We start from the raw sequence: 19,255 nt of genomic DNA, 5'->3' as shown, positions 1-19,255 counted from the left end.
CACATTCCTTCATGTAATTGGATCTACAATGTTTTGGAACTCTGATCAACTGTTCTGTTACAGAATTAGGTCTTATGAGTTCAGCATACATTGCGCTTTGCACTGGAAAAAGAAAGTGAGAACAGCTTGCTTAAATCAGAAATCACCTGAAGGTAAACACAAATTATAAAATGGTTGTTTGTCCAAAACACTTGGAGCTGTTTTAACCATAGTCCTGGCAGAGGCAACACTTTGATGATGCTGGGAACACTGGTTATTGTGCCTTCACACATACACGCTCAAATACAATTGTACATAAAAGTAAATGAATAATGTGGAGATGGGGAAGGATTGAGAAAAAAAGCTGTCACAGTAGCTTGAAATTAAAATTCTGTTATTTCAACAGGAAAGAAGAATAAGCTACGAGTTTACTATCTTTCATGGTTAAGAAACAGAATACTCCACAATGACCCAGAAGTGGAAAAGAAACAAGGCTGGATCACTGTTGGGGACTTGGAAGGCTGTATTCATTACAAAGTTGGTGAGTCTCAAGACAGGGACCACTTACTTAATCCAGATTATTCCGCTAAATTTCATTCAGTTTTTTCTATCAGATACTGTTTGTGAGTAGTTTAAGATGTTGCTGGAACCTTAAGTATACTTGCATTATTGCCGAAAGTCAGATTGCTGAAGTTCAAAGAGTATATTTGTCAGGATAAAGTCCTAGATTCCAGTTTGAACATTTAAATTCACCCCCTCCCAAAGACCCATTAAAATGACAATAAAGGAATAAAAATGCCATAAACCCACAAGGACAAAGGGAACAGGAGAAGAGAAGTCAGCAAATGAGATGTCAACAAAATTGAACAAGAGTAGTTGGATGATTAGGAATAGACCTAGACGACCAGGAAATGCTGAATTTTAAGTCTGTGGTGAGGAAAGTCTGCTAAATCAACCCAATCACTCAACAGAACCCAGTAAGGCCCAGGGCCAGAGACCCCAGCTGTATCCGAGGTGGAGGTGTAGGGTGGGACTGAAGATAGGAGGGTTGTTGGAAAGCTGCTGAGCAGCAGGTCCTCCAGAATCCAGTTCCCAGCTGAACAGTCAGGCAGCCCCTCACCCACTGCAGCGGATGAAAGGTTGGCACAGCCAATCTGATGATGAGGAATACTGAAATGTGAGGACACAGACATACGCATGCACACCTCCTTTCCCTGTTTAGCTCCCAAAATATTGGCAGTCATGATTAAACTCCCAAGCAAGACACTGAAAAGTTTATCTTTGGATAAACTAAATGGTCAGAAAGAAAAGATGTTCAGGTGCTAATATTTGAAATTCCATGAAAAAAGTTTGTGGGATAACCACCTTAAAGTGAAGTCCAGCAGTCGATAAGCCCACCTCTGCCAGACAGTGGGGAAATCCATTAATAGGAAGGAAACAAACAGAAAGAAAGGACTTTAGAGGAAAAAGGATAATGAGGAGCGGAAGAGAATTTTATAAAAAAGAAACTATAACTTGAGAGAGGATAGAAAAACTTTTTCCATAAAAGAGTAGGGGCTATTAAGGAAAAAGAAATATAGCAGGGTTTTGGGGAGATCATTCAGAGACTAAGAAAAAATCTTAGAAATTAAAATATATTGGCAATAATAAAAAATGTAATAGAAGTCTTGGAAGATAAAGAGGAGAAATCTCTGAGAAAGTAGAAAAAAAGAAAAGAAAAAGAAAAAAAAGGAGAGAAAAGGTAAGAAAATAAAAGGATCAGTCCCAATGGTTCAGAATCTAAGTAACATGAATTTTAGAAAATAAGAAATGGAAGAGGAGGAAAGTATCAAAGAAAGAATACAAGGAAATTTTCTAGAACTGAGGCCTTGAAATCCCAAAATAGAAAGATTCCATGAGTACCTAATATAGTGAATGAAAAAAAGACTCACGAGGATGCATATCAACATGATATTTCAGTACCCAGGAAATGAGAAAATCCTTAAAGCTTCCAAGTTATAAGTAATAAATAAACAAACAGTTTACATGTAATAGACCCAGAATTAGGTGGCCTGGAGCTTAGCAGCAGTACTGGAAGATTAGAAGACGGTCCAAGGCCTTCAAAATTCTGAAGGAAAAATTATTTTCAACTGGTATTTTATAACCCATCTGTATTAACCAGGGTTCTCCAGAGAAACGGAACCAGTAGGAACCATATATATATGTATGTATATACAGGCCTAGAGAGAAATCAGTCCAAGCAGAGTGGGACGATGGAGCATTCCAGAAAAGGTGCCTCCAAGAAAAACAAAATGTTACTAATAGATTACCTGCCGCGTTTAACTGTATTAGGGCATTTACAGCACTAGAAGGACGTTTACATGAGCTTACAGATACACAGACAATAGGGAAGTGAAAAAAATGAGGGAAAACAAGAAAGGAAATATAATTATGGTGAACTCTCTGCCTCACTTGTGAACAAAAATAATTTGAACAGAGGACATTGATTTAACCAAAAATTAAAATCTAGCTATATAGGAGGTATGAGGGAGGAAGAAATGGTATGTTTGAGAGAGAGAACCAGACAGAGGAGAGGGTTATAGAGACTAAATCCTTTCCATACTGCAAAATCAGTAGATAATGGCTACAACTGAAAAAAATTAAAAACTAACATTATTAGCATGTTATTTAGAAATACAGAAATAAATTGCTGAAGAAGTAATTGAAAGTATATTAAACACAGAATGTGTAAACAGAGGGGCATGCTATAGAAAGAGCTCAGAGAGTAAGAGTTTGGTCGGTTATCCTGGCCTGTCCAGTTTCTTTAGGACACAGAATATTCTGTTTGTTCAGATATTTTATAAAGAAAATGACTGCCAGGTGTACTGTCTTAGTCTGTTCGGGCCGCTATAACAGAATATCACAGATTGGGTGGCTTATAAACGACAGGAGCTTATTTCTCACAGTTCTGGAGGCTAAGTACAAGGTCAAGGTGCTGGCAGATTCAGTGTCTGGTGAGGGCCCACTGCCTGGTTCATAGACAGCTGTCTTTTTGCTGCAACCTCACATAGCAGAAAAGGAAAGAGATCTCTCTGGGGTCTCTTATAAAGGCACTAATCCCCTATAAATTCCGAATAGTTGGAATTTAAATTTGAATAATAAGCAAATGACAGCCTTTATGTCTCTACCCATTTGCTCATTTTTCTACTATCTTGCCGTACCAGCCCTCAGCTACTTACATGTGAGCAAAGATAAAAGCCAGGCAAGGAAACATGAAGGATAGTACACAGATTTTTACTGCAATGCATAATTCTCATCTAGACCTAGTGGTTAAAGACAGTCCTAAGCCAGTTACATCTTTAGATGAAGAAAACAGCCTTCAATATGTAGCAAAAGGCCTGAAGTATTCTGCAGACCAAGTACACTAAAGGAAGTTAAATCTGTATCTGTGAGAAAAGCCCACACCAAGAGCATCGCCTTCAATTATGGCTTTATATATATATTTACATATTGTGGCATACACATTTATTAATACAAAAACTTGAATAAATGATTTACCTTTTTAATTCATAATTTTTCTATTACAGTTAAATATGAAAGGATCAAATTCTTGGTGATTGCCTTAAAGAATGCTGTGGAGATATATGCTTGGGCTCCTAAACCATATCATAAGTTCATGGCATTTAAGGTAAGCAGGCATGTGGTTACCTAAAAAGGGCTTGTTTTTTTATTTTAGGTTCCCACCGGTTAACAAAGTGGTCTGTCTTGCACATAGACTAGTGCCAACTTTCCTCTATATAATAAACCTCTTTTAAAAGTGTAGGAACTCAGGGCCAACTCGGTGGTATAGTGGTTAAGTTCATGCACTCCACTTCAGTAGCCCGGGATTCATGGATTTAGATCCCCAGCATGGACCTAGCACCGCTCGTCAAGCCGCACTGTGGCGGCATCCCACGTAAAATAGAGGAAGACTGGTACAGATGTTAGCTCAGCAACAATCTTCCTCACAAAACAAACCAAGAAAAATGGTTTAGGAACTCTTAGATTTATTATTCTAAAAGTAAAGACTAAGTAGTGGTAAATGCTATTAAATGAGTCAAATTAAAATTTGGGTACACTCTCCTTTGTTTCAGGTCTATGAATCATCATCTCCAAGTGGCATTTAGTATGGAATGGTTTGCAAGCAAAGCATTAATTGTGATATTAGGCAATGAGATTCATTATTCAGCTACCTAACTAGGGCACTTTTTTTTGTCTGAAAAAGGCAGACCAGCAGCAGTACTGAATCTGAAGGTGGAACTGAGTCTCTAAATCTTGTAATCCTCCTAAGCTTTATGGGGTAAAGTCCCCAAAACTCACTTGATGCTCATATATCTCCAATGCTATTCACGTCTCTGAAATGAATACTGAATGGAGTCACATACGGAAATGGCCTAGTTTCTCTGCATTCTTCAGTTTTGATCACTTTTTCATATTTGACCTTGTCTGAGTCTGTACCCACCATAGTTGGATTGATCACTTATGAGATTCAACAGAAGTAGGATGGGGATATGCTGGTCCCGTTGATCCCCGCTCATGACAGCTGACCCCAGAATGCCAGAAGGACCAGTACTTGCAGGCACTCCAATGTTTTCAGAGCTGCATAGTCTATCATAACCAATGTGAATTTGTCCTCTGTTCACTCTCTCCTTCTGCCTGTGTCTCTCTCTTTGTTTATATCTCCTTGGCCCTCGCTTTGTCTCCCCACCTTGGTGACTCTTATCTCCCTTGACCTTGTATATATTCTTTCTTGCCACACATGCCATGTGAGGGCAGAAGCTGCCTTGGGAACATTATGAGGCTCTCTTCAGGGCGGAGTCACCCCACTTCTATCTTGTTCCCTTAGCTCAAGAGGCTCATTTGTGATGTGTTCAGGAAGATAGATTCATCAATGGAAATGGGCTCCCCTCCATAACCCCCACTTTTATGGAGAGAAACTTTTGGAATGCATTAGGTTAGTAATAACACTTAAGGGATGACTCCTAAAAGCTAAAGTGGTGCTGCTGTTCTGCCAAAATCTCTCTCCACAAAAGCTTTTCAATCAAGATTCCATCCCCATTCCAGTTCTGAAGTTACCGCCATCAGTTTACTAGCCAAAGTGCATGAGAGAGTGCAAAATGCTTTGTTCAGCAGACCACGACCAGCCTGGAAAGGAGGAAGAGCAAAGGCAAGGACTTGAACAGGAAAGACAAGTTGGCAGGTGTTCAAGCCCTCCCATAGGACAAGGATAGGAGGCTAGAGCCTCCCATACTCTGAGACTGATGTTAGCAAAAGATGAGGAGGGAGGGATCTGTTTGGTGGCAGTGGCATTATAGCCGAGGCATTTGTGGTTTCACAAATTCTCTCCTAAACTTCAAGGCCCAATAAAGGTAGAGTGTGGATTAAATAATGGCAGAGAAACACAGAGGAACACTTGACAGCTAGGCCCCAGATTCAAACACAGAAAACCTTGATAAACTCGGCTGGAGCTCTCTTTTCTTCCTCTCTAGTTAAACCCAGCTAGCTCATGTAAGTCATGAGTCTTGAGATGTTCCACCCCTACCCTCCGTCTCTATTGCCCAAACCCAAGTCTCAGATCTCAACATTAAGTTTAGAGAAAGTGCCTGTCTTATGCCTGCTCACTCACTGAAGGAAAATCAGAATCAGAGCATGCCCATTAATTCTGAACAGGCAGCTGGCCCGACTGCCCACCCAGGCTGTCTCTGAAAAGGTGACAGACATGCATGTCACATGGGAAGGAGAGGGGCCAGAGAGGTGACTAGACCCTCTTCTGAGGGAAAAGGCCAGAAATAAACAGGAAAGAACAGCAGCACCAGGTAGCAAGTTTTTAATATATGATGACACTGTCAAAATTGACAACTGTAAACCAACTTCTCTGTCCTGGAGGACAAGGGGTGGAGAAAGGGGCACAAATGGATACTAGACCCTTCCTTCTAGAACCAGAACATGAATAGACCTAACCTTGAAAGAGAAATTTCCTAGCTTTTCAGTTTAAGAAAGCCAGACATTAACTTCCATCAGGCAATAGCTAAAGGGAAAAATTAAGATAACCTCTCTGAATGATGCGGACACTCATGGGGTGATTTTTAAAGTCTTTTGCAGATCTCCAGCACAAGCCACTGCTTGTTGATCTCACAGTAGAAGAAGGTCAAAGATTAAAGGTTATTTTTGGTTCACACACTGGTTTCCATGTAATTGATGTTGATTCAGGAAACTCTTATGATATCTACATACCATCTCATGTAAGTTCCTGGAAGCAGACTGTCAAGGCTCTTTGTACAACAATCTGAACATACAAAGAGATTTTGCTTTTGTACATTTCTAATGGAAGTCATGCTAACTTTTACTAATCAGTAAAGTAGATGGACTTTTGGCTTTCACTAAATAGACAATGCTTTTTAGAAATAAAACATGTAAACTTAACTAATTTTTATGACTGCTTAAAACTGGGTAACACATAATAGCAGTTATTTGCCATTTATTGGATATGTTGTCTCACTGGACTTTAGATTAAAATACATATGATGTTTTTCCTTCAAGGGCATAAATGCTGTTTTTTAAGCACGAGTGAAATAGATGAGTTCCTATTTTCAGTTTTTGAAGGGAGATTGGTTCATCTGATGTGGGAGAAAGCCAATGGTCCTTTTTCTACTATTTTTGATCCTCTCTTCAACTTGAGGGAGTGCCGTGTGGTAGAATCAAAAACAGTGGAGCGCATACCCTGGCTCTAGCGTATATTTGCTTTGCTATAATGGACACATGAGGTAGCCTCTCCAACCCTCAGCTTTCACATCTGTAAGATGGGGATTAAAGGATCTATCCCTTAGGGTTATCATCAGCATTAAGTACTTGGCACAGGGCCCTGCGTATTGTAGTATTAATATTACTATACTGACACATTGCCTAAAACATGCCTTTTAAAGGGAAATACTGCACGTGGTTTCACTTAGTAGGATTGGTGCAGTGTAAATTATGTTTCCTGTATGTAATCCCAAGGCTAACATTCAATGGAAACTATTTATCAAGAAAGTCTGAGGCATAATCTGTTGCTGATTGGTATTTTGAGAGTTTAAAGACTTCCCTCCGAAGAAGCACAACAACTGAAAACAGTTGTTTTAGTTCATGACGCACGTCCTCTCTCTCTCACACACATCATTCATTGCTGCATTGCAGCTTTTCACCCGGGTGTGTATGTGCACACAGGACTCCCAGCTCGTTTTCTCCATGAGGTGACTGGGGCATCACTGTGATCATCCTTGATCCTCTCATCCTATCCAGCAAGCACCTAGTGGACTGCCGCGACATTCACAACCAGGGGAGCACAGCTGCACCACATCTCTGTTCCTAGAACAAGCCAATTTACACTTATTCCCATAGTATTTTTTTAATGAGTGGTAATTTTAATTTTTTTTCTAAACAAGGCATTAATTTAGATTATTCTGTTATTTTGGCACCCAGCTAAACAATCTGTGTTATATGCTCATAGCCTATTTGATAAGAGTCCATTTTGGCCCCACTTAGGCTCTCTCTATCAGATTCAGCTGGTTTGCATTCTCCTTGTCTTTTTTTGAAGTAGATGGAAAACATGCGATTTTCAGCGCTCACAAGACATGTGCTCAAATCCCAATTCTACCAAAAAACACTAGTGCAGCTTTGGTCAAGTTACACAACCCTTCTGAGACACAGTTGCCTCATCCACAAAGATATCCACTGTGGGGACCTGTTCTAAGGACTGGAAATTATGTATGAAAAGGGCCCAGTGCTAGGCACATAGGAGATGCTCCATAGTTATAGTTGTTGTTTTTAGGAATAGGTAAACTGGATTCTCGACCTAGTGCTTAAGTTTGTATTTGACAGGTTGGTGGTTAAATTAAGCAAAAGAAAAAGTCAGTCTCTAAAGTGAAAATAGGAAGGAAAAAAAACCACCTCTTTTTGCAATTCCTAGAGACTAATAGTAAAGATGCCTTCTTATTTTTAAAAGAATAATGTCTGGTCTTTCTTTGTCTTCTAGATTCAGGGCAATATCACTCCTCATGCCATTGTCATCTTGCCTAAAACAGATGGAATGGAAATGCTTGTTTGCTATGAGGATGAGGGGGTGTATGTAAACACCTACGGCCGGATAACTAAGGATGTGGTGCTCCAATGGGGAGAAATGCCCACGTCTGTGGGTAGGTTAACCATTCCTTATCTCCTTCAGCAGTTACACCCCCCAAATGAAACGAAAGTCAAGAAATGTGAAACAACCATTTGATTCCACAAAAAAAAAAAAAAGTCTGTGAATAACACTTGTAAGACTTGCTTTGTCTGTTTATCTCAAGTCGTTTGTCATTTTTGTGGTTAAGATGTGAACAGATGCTATGAGTTATTGCCCATCTAATGTTTTTAATGCAGTTTTGGAAATTCCTTTTGACAGCCTACATTCATTCCAATCAGATAATGGGCTGGGGCGAGAAAGCTATTGAGATCCGGTCAGTGGAAACAGGACATTTGGATGGAGTATTTATGCATAAGCGAGCTCAAAGGTTAAAGTTTCTATGTGAAAGAAATGATAAGGTAAATCCGTTTCAACATTTGCATTAGTGTTTGCATTTTAAGAGACCACCAGGTACCTGTGAAACCTTCATTTTTCCTTTCTACTGATTCAAATCACATCTATGTTAAAATAATCAATAGTATCTTGAAATGGCATTATTTGGTTTGATTCATGTGAACCCTCAAAATATATTATTCACATATCAAAAAAGACATAGAAACATCTAAAAATTTATTGTAAACTCTTAGTAACTTTGGCGGCCTGCAGGCCTTATGATGACTCAGCAGACACCCCAAATTCTCCTAAGCACTTAGAAAAGTTGGCCCATCATTAATCATCTCACAGTGGGTCAACTTTATACTCCACTTTGAGACTTTTCACAAAGTCACTTTCAGGACCTAACCCATCACATTATAATGCACCTTTAAATGTAAAACATTTGACATGTAGAAATATAAACTTTTAAAAAACGTCACCCATTCCTTAAGGAATGCACAGTCGCAAACTCAACTAGTGCCATGCCCTATGCCATTCCAGCCATGTTTCTTCTGCAGTGTCAAAGGGGGACTGTTTTCCAGTGAAATTGGCGGCGTCCGTCTGGCATGATCAGTCGCCTCAGAAGGGTGTTCGCCAGCAGTGCTGCTGCTCCCTTGCCCTCCTTGTAGACTAGCCCAGAGTTTTCAGTAGCTAAGCTGTACTGCATTTGTGAATTCATCCTTTGTGACTATGTCCAACTTAGAAATGCTGACCCCAAACAGCAGACATAAACACCTATACAAAAGAATGTGATGAGTTGAACAGAAGTACATCTCTTGGTCCACCTGGCTCCCCAGAAGCCAGTCTGGTCTTAGTCCAATCCTGGAGATATAAGTCTAGATTAGATTCAACCCTGGCCAACCTAGTGTGCTCTGGGTGGACAACAGCTGGGGTGGCAAGGATGATTCCAGGGCCTTACCCAGAGTATGCCAGGAAACAGACCTAAGTCCTAGTAAAACTCCAGCCCTCACCTAGTCTCTGGGGATCATAAGACTAGGAGTGATCTTGGCATTGACCCCCACTCCAGTTCATTGAAGACCCACCTCAGCAAGCCTGTTCCAAGCTATGCCCACACCCTCAGGAGCAGACTGGGACCACACCAGTATCTTGGGCCCCAAGGTTTAAAGCCCAGGGGGCACACAACTTGGAGAGAAGAGCGGCCCTTTCTTTCCCTCATTGTGTTTCCATGGGTCCTCTGTGCTTCCCCATTTGATTCACTGATCCTAATAGTAGCTTTACTTACATATGTAGCATTAGCTGAATGACATAAATTTCCACAGAACTTCCTAAGAAGTTGTTGGGAGAGACAGCATTCTTCTGAAGAAGTTTTGGAAGTGAAGTAGCAGAGACTTTATACTAGTGACAAAAGTAAATGCCTTGAACCAAAGTTTGGTGTTGGCTGACTTAAGGGCTAGGCCACAGCCCAGGATATTACTTTCCTAGGGCAGTGGTTCATTGACATTCTTCTCAAGCAAGCAATAACCCAAATCTTGCTCACTTCTCTCAGTTTAATAAAATGGTTTAACAGACCCAGACCTAATGGATCGTGGTTCTGCTTATTAATGCCATTATCTCCTTTGGCCTAGGATATGCCTGCATCAGTATAGAATCCAAGCATTAACTCTTGAAATGCCAAAGTGAATAGGCATTAATCTGACCACAACCATTTTTTTTTTTAATTTTAAAATGAGAACTGAAGTTGTATAGTAGTCAGTAGGCCCAAAATTCCCCCTTGGCTCTTGGAATTTGAAAGGATTCTCTTCAATCCCAAACGCTGCCCTCTTGTCATTATGAGGGAGAGAGGGGAGCCTCTGTGGCTTTTCAGAAATTAACAAAGGACCTGTGTGTTAGGCCAGAAATCCAGCACATTATCCTAGCACAAAACTCCCTTCTAAAATGTGAGCACCCAAAGGGATGTTGCAAATCAACATATAGCCCCTTCCATGTCCCTGAAGGCTGATACCACATAAGTAATAGTAACAATCATAGTAATAAAGGCAGGAGTGTTTACAGAGGATGCACTGTATTAAAAGGCACTTTATAAACACCAGCCATTGAGTCTTAAGAGCTGACACATGGCAAGGATAGGACATGTGAGAGAAAAAGGATGGACAATTGAAGAAAAGAGGGAAAGAAACCATGCAGTTGAACTAACTTCTTTTTAATTTCAAACAGGTATTTTTTGCATCCGTGCGATCTGGAGGAAGTAGCCAAGTGTTTTTCATGACCCTCAACAGAAATTCCATGATGAACTGGTAACAGAAGAGCACTTGGCACTTATCTTCATGGCGTTATTTCTAATTTAAAAGAACATAACTCATGTGGACTTATGCCAGTCTAGAGGCAGAATCAGAAGGCTTGGTTGAACATACCACTTTCCCCTTTTCCTCTCCCTCCACCCGTCCCAATACAGTCCATCTTTCAATATTGCAGCCTGGTTGAGAAGGAGAGAAAAAGGTGGCAGGAATTTCCAGGAGATCCCAAGAATGCTGCGTTGTCTGTGGACAAAGATGGACCATGTGCCCTTCGGAGTTAGGGATAGCAACAAATATTGTGTGCTCTTATGATTAAGCTGTGTTATGGTGGATTTTGAGTTTTGTTTTGTTTTAGTTTTTTACCTTTTTTCTTTACCCCCTTACTTTGTAAGAATGGGGAGAGAATGCATATGGAGAAAATGAGTCTGTTTTTAATTCTGTCTGCCTGCTCGCTTTAAGTTTACAATATGTTGTACAGTTTCCAATTTCAAACGGTGAGAGACAGCACAATAAATGTACCTTATCTCCTTACCCTGAAGGCCATAACTGCATCGTGGGGTAATTTTAGAACTCTTTTGCCTTCACCAACCCAAAAGGTTGCTTTTTGATAGCAACTGGCTAATGGATTTTTAAAAGAGAAGAAAAATACTAGTTTTCCCCTCTTTGGGAAAATAGATTTTAAATGGCTAAACTACTAGCCTTAGACTAATAAAATCAACTACCATTTTTGTGAGTCTGACAGGCCCTATTTATATGGCCCTGCACAGAACGGAGTGTGTTGAATGGGAGAGTAGTCCCATTGAGTTGAGTTGGCTCTCGCAGTTGAGGGACTCCATAACACAACTTTCCCTCAGCTATGATGCAACAGATCAGGGCAAAAGATGGGATGACAGATGGGGTCAGACAGAAAGAGCTTCTGGGAAACAAGCTAAAACACAGATATGTACACATTCTTTTTTTAAATGCTCAAAGCCTCCCAGCTGAGAGGTCACTCGGTTCGGACTTCATTAGGAGTGAGACTGTTGAGTTCTTTCTGGGAGTTGGGGAGTGAAGGACATCCAGGCTCTGATCATTCCCAGCTTTCTCCTGAAGGTGCCACTTTCTCAAGATGAAAACTGTGACTGAAAAAAAATAATAAATGTTTCTGAGCTGCCTGTGTTCTCTCTGGGTTGGTGAGAGAAGGGACCTAGACTACTATGCCTGCCTGAAACACAGCAGGCATCATTGGTTCAGATTTTATAGAACTCGAAAGCAAGGCTTTGGCCAAAATTCCAAGACCCTAATCATTTTACCTTCCTCTAAATTACCCAACATACGGTAAACAACATTTGTGCAGAGATATGTATGTATTTACTTCAGGTTGACTTGTGTCCTTATAAACTCTTACTCGGATGATTTGAACTTCTACGTGACTGTCTGGATTTTTTTTCCAAAGCTACAAGCATGGCCGCCTGTGGTATCGAGGTGTTGCAAAACAGTATCTGTGTTGCGCTTCCTGTTTTAACCTACCTCGTTTTGTTTGTTTTTGTTTCACTGTTCATCACAGCAGTGTTATCTCCAGGAGACATATAGAGAGCTCAACTGGCAATCTCAGGAGTATTTAATATTTAAAAAAAAAAAGAAAAAAAAAACAGTAGTTGACCAAATTGTTCTTCTTGAAAAATTGAAAAAAGAATCCAACAACAACAAAAACTAATGTGGCTTATTTCTGAAGAAAACAATTACAGGAAAGATCAAAAAAAACCCTACCATCCTACTAATTTTGCTTAAATACATAAGCAGCTGATGTACTATTAATGAGAACGAAACACACATTAGGAAAATGGAGCTATTTGAATCTGGTGGTTTGGGCAAGGGGGAGAAGGGAAGGGGAAGCATTCTAGTTTCTGAAGTAGATGATTATGCCCCTCCTGTAAAAGTGATTGTCATTTGCATTTATTTTAAGCTGGTAACACACAGGAATGGAATTGAGGATTATCTTCAGGCGATCACCAAGATGTCCTCATCATGGTCCCTTTAGCTCTCAAAAGCAATGAAATTCTCTCGTTCTCATTTTTACTGCTGTAGTTCTGCTGCTGAACAATACTATCTTCACAAGTTCCATGCGACAAATTCCACAATAACTTTTGGGATTGAATTTATCAACTACTGTAATTGAATACTGACATGGACAAAATATATTGAATTGAGACTCATCCCCAAATGTGATTGCCACCAGCTCTTTATATTGCTGCTGTGGTATTTTAAACCAGAAGCTTCTTTAAATTATGTTGCAAATTGATCTTTGTTTTTATGTTTTGTTTTGTTTTTATTTCTAAGTGATAAGTTTGAAACACACAGCTTTAAATGATTTTTTTATTGTGGGATTTTGGGTACAGTTAAGAAATAAAAGGGAATCATTGTGTTTAAACATAAGGTAGTTTGTGAATGTATTTTTTAAAATCTAGATTCATTGAAACAAAAACTCATAAAACTATTAATGCAGTCTTGTTTACAGTATGTACAGTGACATAACATAGAACATGAGCTTTTCTGGTGCCAACAACAATAAAACACAGACGTTAAACATCAAGCCATGACTTTATATTTTTGTACAGATATTTTACACTGAGTACAAAGCAAAACCAAATTTAAAAGGGCCCCCCACAAATCTGTGCTCCTTAAAAGATATCTAAAGAATTCTTTGAAGCTTTTATCTTCAAAAATATATTTTCCTCCATCAGAACAAGCCCTAGCCCTGACATTCTGAGGTCTAGGTCATGCAAAATATTTCAGAATGCTGTTCTTGTAGCTCGTAACAATTCCCAACTTTTTGGTTTCCGTAGTTCTTTTTTTTTTCTTTTTTTTGGCAGGTGGAGGTTTGTGCTTTTCATCCATCCTAATAAAAGTTTCTTTAGTTTTAAAACTAGTTTTTGAAACTGATTAGTTTCAGTTTTTAGTTTTAGTTCTTCCTGTAGGAGATATTGTTTCTAGAACTGGCTCATTTTATCTTTATTTTCCTACAAAGAGAAACTGAGCCCTCCCCCTAAGTAAGTTTCACTAGATCTTTTCAGTCCTTGCTGCTGTGAATTGATAATCATGCAGTAAAATCCACTGGGTGGGTCTGCCCACACCATAGTTTAAGTCCACGGTCTGGTAGGTGACCATCATTCCTAGGTGCCAGTCCAGAACATTGGAGCAAGGATTCCTGCATCCAGTGGGAGGTAGGAACAGATGACCTATAAGATCCCTTCAAATGATGAGTGTCCTCCCTATGCCAGTTGTATTCAGACCATTGTCGTTGCACACAATATAAATAAAGACATCTTGCACTAAGTTCCACACAAAGTCTAATGTCTATTTAAATAGATCTCATTTTTCTTGAAGACTTTTAAACAATGCTTCAAGAAGCCCTAGTGCTATTGCAGCAGTGTGGATTAAGGTACTGATGAAATCCCACAAGGCCACTTGGACAGGGACGCCATTTTTCTAACACATTGACAGGTGTTAGCTTTCTAAGATATACTCCTTACATACTTTGCATCAAGTACACATCTTTACAAAACATCCTGATTCCTGGTTGTCAAGACCTACTAACAGTTTTCTGTCTGCTCTTGTGACTCATTGATAATTGGTGTCTCTGGTCCCTTCCGTGCATTAGGTTAGAAAAAGATGTGAAATTCAGGCCAGAGCTATTTTGGTTTTGTCCATTGCCAGACAAGGAAGCCGCTGAAGTCTGACCTCACATTCCATGAAGTTAAAAAATATACATATTTCCCCTACTATTATGTGTTGCACTTCCCGTCACTGTATTCTTGAAATGTGGAAGAGCTCTCTGTGTTAACAGTGTGTGCTGTCTTTGAAAGTCTGCTTGAACAAGCGTCACTTGCGTTTGTGCCGATTGCTTTAAAAGATGTGCTACATTATTTTTAAGACAGAAGATACAACTACTGAGCAAACTTTTGTAATCTACTGGAGGAAAACAGGAGAATATCCACAACACGCTGATGACAATTCTGAATGAATTGCACCCGATATTCCCAAATCCCCTCTGATACTGTGTCCTGACCATCTCAACAGTTTCTGTGACTTGTTAGTTCCTTGTGACTTTTCATTCCTCAAAAATTTAAACCTAACCAAATCTAACGATGTATAACAAACAAACCCAAAACAGACCTCCCCTGAGACTACATAATTACAACATAAAATCCAAAAGTCCAAATTCGATTTCATTTACCTGCCAATATTTCTCATAAATGCCACTATATTTTGACCTTGACCAGTATAGCAGTATCAGGAAGCCTCGAGTGGGCTGTTCATTCATGGGTCTCAAAATGAGTATAAACTGATCTCTTCAGAAGTCCCAGCAAAGAAGAAAACCTCCTGAGAATTTGCAAGTTCAAAACTGACCATTTGTACATTTCTACTAAACATATTCTAATGTTGTTTGATTTCCATACTGTATCATTGTTCAGGGAATTTTTCCATAGGAAATTAGAATAGTCAAAAATCTGCACAGCATTAAACAATAGGAGACCATAACTCTCTGCTTTGAACTTTACATGTCCTTCTAGGCCTACCATTCCAGAAAGAGACAGAATACTCCAAAATAAAAATCCTCATAAAAGCATTTTTAAAACAAAAGTCCCTGGATAAGTTTTGAGATATTTTAAATCTAGATCAAAATCTTGGACTCTGTGTCCATGATGCCAAACATTTAGAGGAAGACTAGAAAATATAGTTAGAAATGTTCCAAAGTTTCCAGATTTGGCTTTGTGTAGACATCTTCAAACTAACTCCACTCCTTGCGTGATAGGGTTTGGTTTTGATGGTTTATTTTTATCAGCACCGAGTTGCACTGTACTGTTGAGGCTGAGCAAATGCTGGTGGAAAGGTGAGTTTTCATTTCCAGCAGTGGATCATTATTTGTATATAGCAAATATCCATGCCCCAATGTCCCCTTCCTCATCTCTTTCCCTGGGGTTAGTGTTAAGGAATGATAATACTATATTATGGTTTATTTAAAAACCTCAGACGTTATCCTGAATCAGAATTTCAAATGTTAGGTGACAGCAAGAAATAAATCTGCAGCAGGAAAAAAGGATGACAGCTTGGATGAATTTTAAAATTGGATGTTGTGAAACTGTTTTTGTGCATTTTAGCTGTCTTATTTACAATGTTAACATAAGTGTAGAGATGCCAAGTTTATAATATTGGAAGGGAAAACTATCATTTTGCTATGCCTACAAGTGTTTATGTTGTTTAAATCTCCAGTTTCCTAAAGTGTTTTAAATTGTCAAAAATGTGCTGAAACTGGAGGAGTCTCACCTGTGTCAGAATGTAAAAGAAGAAAATCTTCTTGGCATATTTTCTAGTCTGAACCTTTTGGTTACTTTCAAGTAGTTTTTTTTTTCCTGCATACAAAAAACCTTCAGTTATTGTTGTCTACAGCTGTTCCAAGCAGCAGTTGGAAATGATCTGGTGCGTTCTAAGCCACGGTTTTCCCATACAGTCACTGCCACACCCTGGAATATATTATTTTATGTTCTCTCTGTCAAAATGTGAATAATAAAACATTAATGGTAGTAGGACGCCTGCTTGTTCCTCATTGCCACTTCCATAATATTATCCCTCCCTCCTCCTCAATACCCAATGCTTTGACATTCTTGCCATCAGCTTTAAAGTCTCTTGTTACCTTCAGTCACTCCTCATCATTGCTTAAGTATTTTAGCTCTTGGCTCACTGTCACTATCTCCAAAACCACCCTCTCTTCATATTTGGTGATTTCTATATCTGCTTAGACAATCCTACAAATACCCTGGCTTCTCAGTGTCCTGATCTTGACCCATGTGACTTATCATTACCAATTACTACACTAGCTCCCCAAGTGATGGCAGGCACTTCTTCCCCTTTGCTCTAGGAAGATCCCATCCAACCTCACCAAATAAAGGCCATTGCTGCAACACTCTCGCCCTCTCTCCTGCATCACCAACTTTTCCATTCTGTTGGAAAATTTCACTACATTCATGCTACTGTCTCTCATCTTATAAAACACCCTCCTTGGTCCCACTGCCCTCCCTAACTACCATCTTACTTATTTGCTCCCTTTCACAGAAAATCTCCCCAGATGGAGTTGTGTATCCTTACTGTCTCCAATTCCGCTCCTTCCTTGGTCTCTTGAGCCAACTCAAATCAGGCTTTCATCCTTACCATAACAGCTCTTGCTAAGGACGCCAGTGATCTCCATGCTTTCAAATGCAATGGTCATGTCTGTGACTTCAGGCTGCTTGACTTCTCTGCAGTCTTTGACAGTTAATAATGCCTTCCTTCCTGAAATACTTTCTCTGCTCTGGGACATGCCTCTCATGTTCTTCTTTCACCTCTCTGGCCACTTCTCAGCCTCCTTCACTGAGTTCCTGGAGTGCCCAGCACTGGACATCCCCTCTCTAAGTGATCTCTTCCAGTCTTGGAGCTTTAAAAACCATCTATATACTGACAATACACACATTTTTATCTCCATCGCTAACCTCTTTCCTGACCATCAGATTTACATGTCTAACTTCCTACTTGACATCTTCATTTGGATGTGTAACTGGTATCTCAAACTTGACATGTCCAAAACTAATTTTCTCCCCACCCACCATTTTACTCCCATTACACCATCCTACTCCGTGTGTCAGTAAAGGGCAATTCCACTCTTCCAAACCAGAAAATCTTGTGGTTATCCTTAATTTTTCTCTTCCGCATACCACATCCTAACCATTAAAAGAAGAATACTGTTTGTCCTATCTTTAGAATATATCCAGAATCTGATATGAGCCCATGCCACTTCTTGTCTGAGAAGACACTTTTAAAACATACCAAGTTATGCCACTTTTCTGCTCAAGTCCTCAATGCCTTTCCTTCTAACTCAGAATGTCAACATCCTTACAATGGCCTATAAGGCCCTAATTAATCTGACCTACCCTTTGCCCTATACCCAACCTCCACTACCACTTCACTGACCTCATCTGCTATTTCCCTAGTTCACCTTGCTCCAGCCACATTGCCCCTTCCTTCACCAAAAGTATCCTCAAAGCTTGCTCCTGTCTCAGGGTCTTTGCCCTGGGTGTTTCCTCTGTCTAGAAAGCTCTTCTCCCACATGTCTGTGTGACTTACTCCTTCCTTCCTTTAAGTCTCTGCACAAATATTTCTTTACTATTAGAGGCCTATAAAAAATAACCTCCGATTCCCTACTCATTTCTGCTTTATTGCCTTTCATAGCACGTATCAACCTCTGCTTTGTTCACTGGTCTATCTCCAATGCTTAGAAGAATGCCTGGCAAATAGTAGTCACTCACTAAGCATTTATTGGATGAATGAATGAATGAAAATAAATAATAACAGAGTTTTGCAATGGAAAAAAGGTATAGAACTATATGGTTATTTTCACTTCAATATGAAAACAAAAAGCTGTGTCCAAAGTGTATATCATAAAAGCATAGGTTTGCTTTCATGTAGAAAATAGAAAAGCCTATGGATTTTCTTTCCTCGAAGGCTATTGTGGATGGAAAACACCTAACTATGATCCTTGCTATAATTTCCTGCTCCGTGAATCATCTTAACAGGCCCAGCTGCAGGGTTAGAGGAGAGGCTGTCATATAGAACCTTGAAAAAAGCAGCATTTCTTACATTTATACAGATAATGATCCATTTTAAGCTACTGGTATTGCAATAAGTGCAGAGCTAATGGGTGGGGTGAGGATTCTGAATTTTGTTTTCTGGTCTAAATGTTTAAAACTGACAGCAAGAATTTTTTTTCTAAAGCAAGAAATAAACAGTAAAATGTCCTCCTGCCGAATGCAGCTTCAAGAAAGCCTAGTGACATTTGGGTCTCATCATTCTTCCAAGTGACAATAGTTCTGAGGCCTCCCTGGGCAGCCTCTAACATCTGTATATATTCAGCTCCACTGAATGTTGTTGCATGAAATTTCATTGTAGGAAATTGACACATGCCTTCTGATGAATTTATTGTTTCCCTCAGTCTTGTAAAGGGCACACTTTGTAGTTTTAATTTGTTCAATTATGTATTTTCCTGCTCACCTAATAAAAGAAATATTTTAAAAAATAAAGGAAGAAGATAATGAAATGCTGTAATATGAAGTAACAACGGTGAAAGAATTTTTTTGTTCCTCTATCATTTTCTGTATCTTTTCACAATTTTTGTTGAGATGAAAGATAATGCGTAGTTCATGTTAAATAGCCAGGGTTAAGGTCTTAATCAACCTTTTCCAGGACCAAAACCATTAGGGGCTTCCATGGTGCTTAGCTGCAGATTCTTGAAGTCTTTACAAAAGACACAGGGCATTGGTTCCAGTTACAGATGGAGAACATGAAACAGATTCTAAGAAATGCCCAATCTGTCCCAGTCATTATGGCTAGTCTAGATATTGCAAGCTCCAGTTGTTAAGAC

General features: G+C 39.5%; 1 protein-coding gene across 33 annotated transcripts in view; it reads left to right on the top strand.

Annotated features, from left to right (window-relative positions):
• TNIK (TRAF2 and NCK interacting kinase) overlaps positions 1–13,396 on the top strand; it is a 383,771-nt gene extending 370,375 nt beyond the window's left edge. For 26 of the 33 annotated variants that reach the window (XM_070583121.1, XM_070583113.1, XM_070583127.1 and 23 more), the window contains 6 exons: positions 386–520; positions 3,546–3,646; positions 6,090–6,239; positions 8,009–8,168; positions 8,414–8,553; positions 10,745–13,396. In XM_070583121.1, the coding sequence (XP_070439222.1) occupies positions 386–520; positions 3,546–3,646; positions 6,090–6,239; positions 8,009–8,168; positions 8,414–8,553; positions 10,745–10,828 (770 nt within the window). In that variant the 3' untranslated portion in view covers positions 10,829–13,396. The remainder of the gene's footprint in view (positions 1–385; positions 521–3,545; positions 3,647–6,089; positions 6,240–8,008; positions 8,169–8,413; positions 8,554–10,744) is intronic. The other 7 variants (XM_070583128.1, XM_070583126.1, XM_070583122.1 and 4 more) reach the window with 2 other exon arrangements.
• Positions 13,397–19,255: the final 5,859 nt, after the last annotated feature.

This window comes from Equus przewalskii, chromosome 18, assembly GCF_037783145.1.
Source record: "Equus przewalskii isolate Varuska chromosome 18, EquPr2, whole genome shotgun sequence".
NCBI classification, from domain to species: domain Eukaryota; kingdom Metazoa; phylum Chordata; class Mammalia; order Perissodactyla; family Equidae; genus Equus; species Equus przewalskii.
This window is presented reverse-complemented; position numbering and strand designations above follow the sequence as displayed.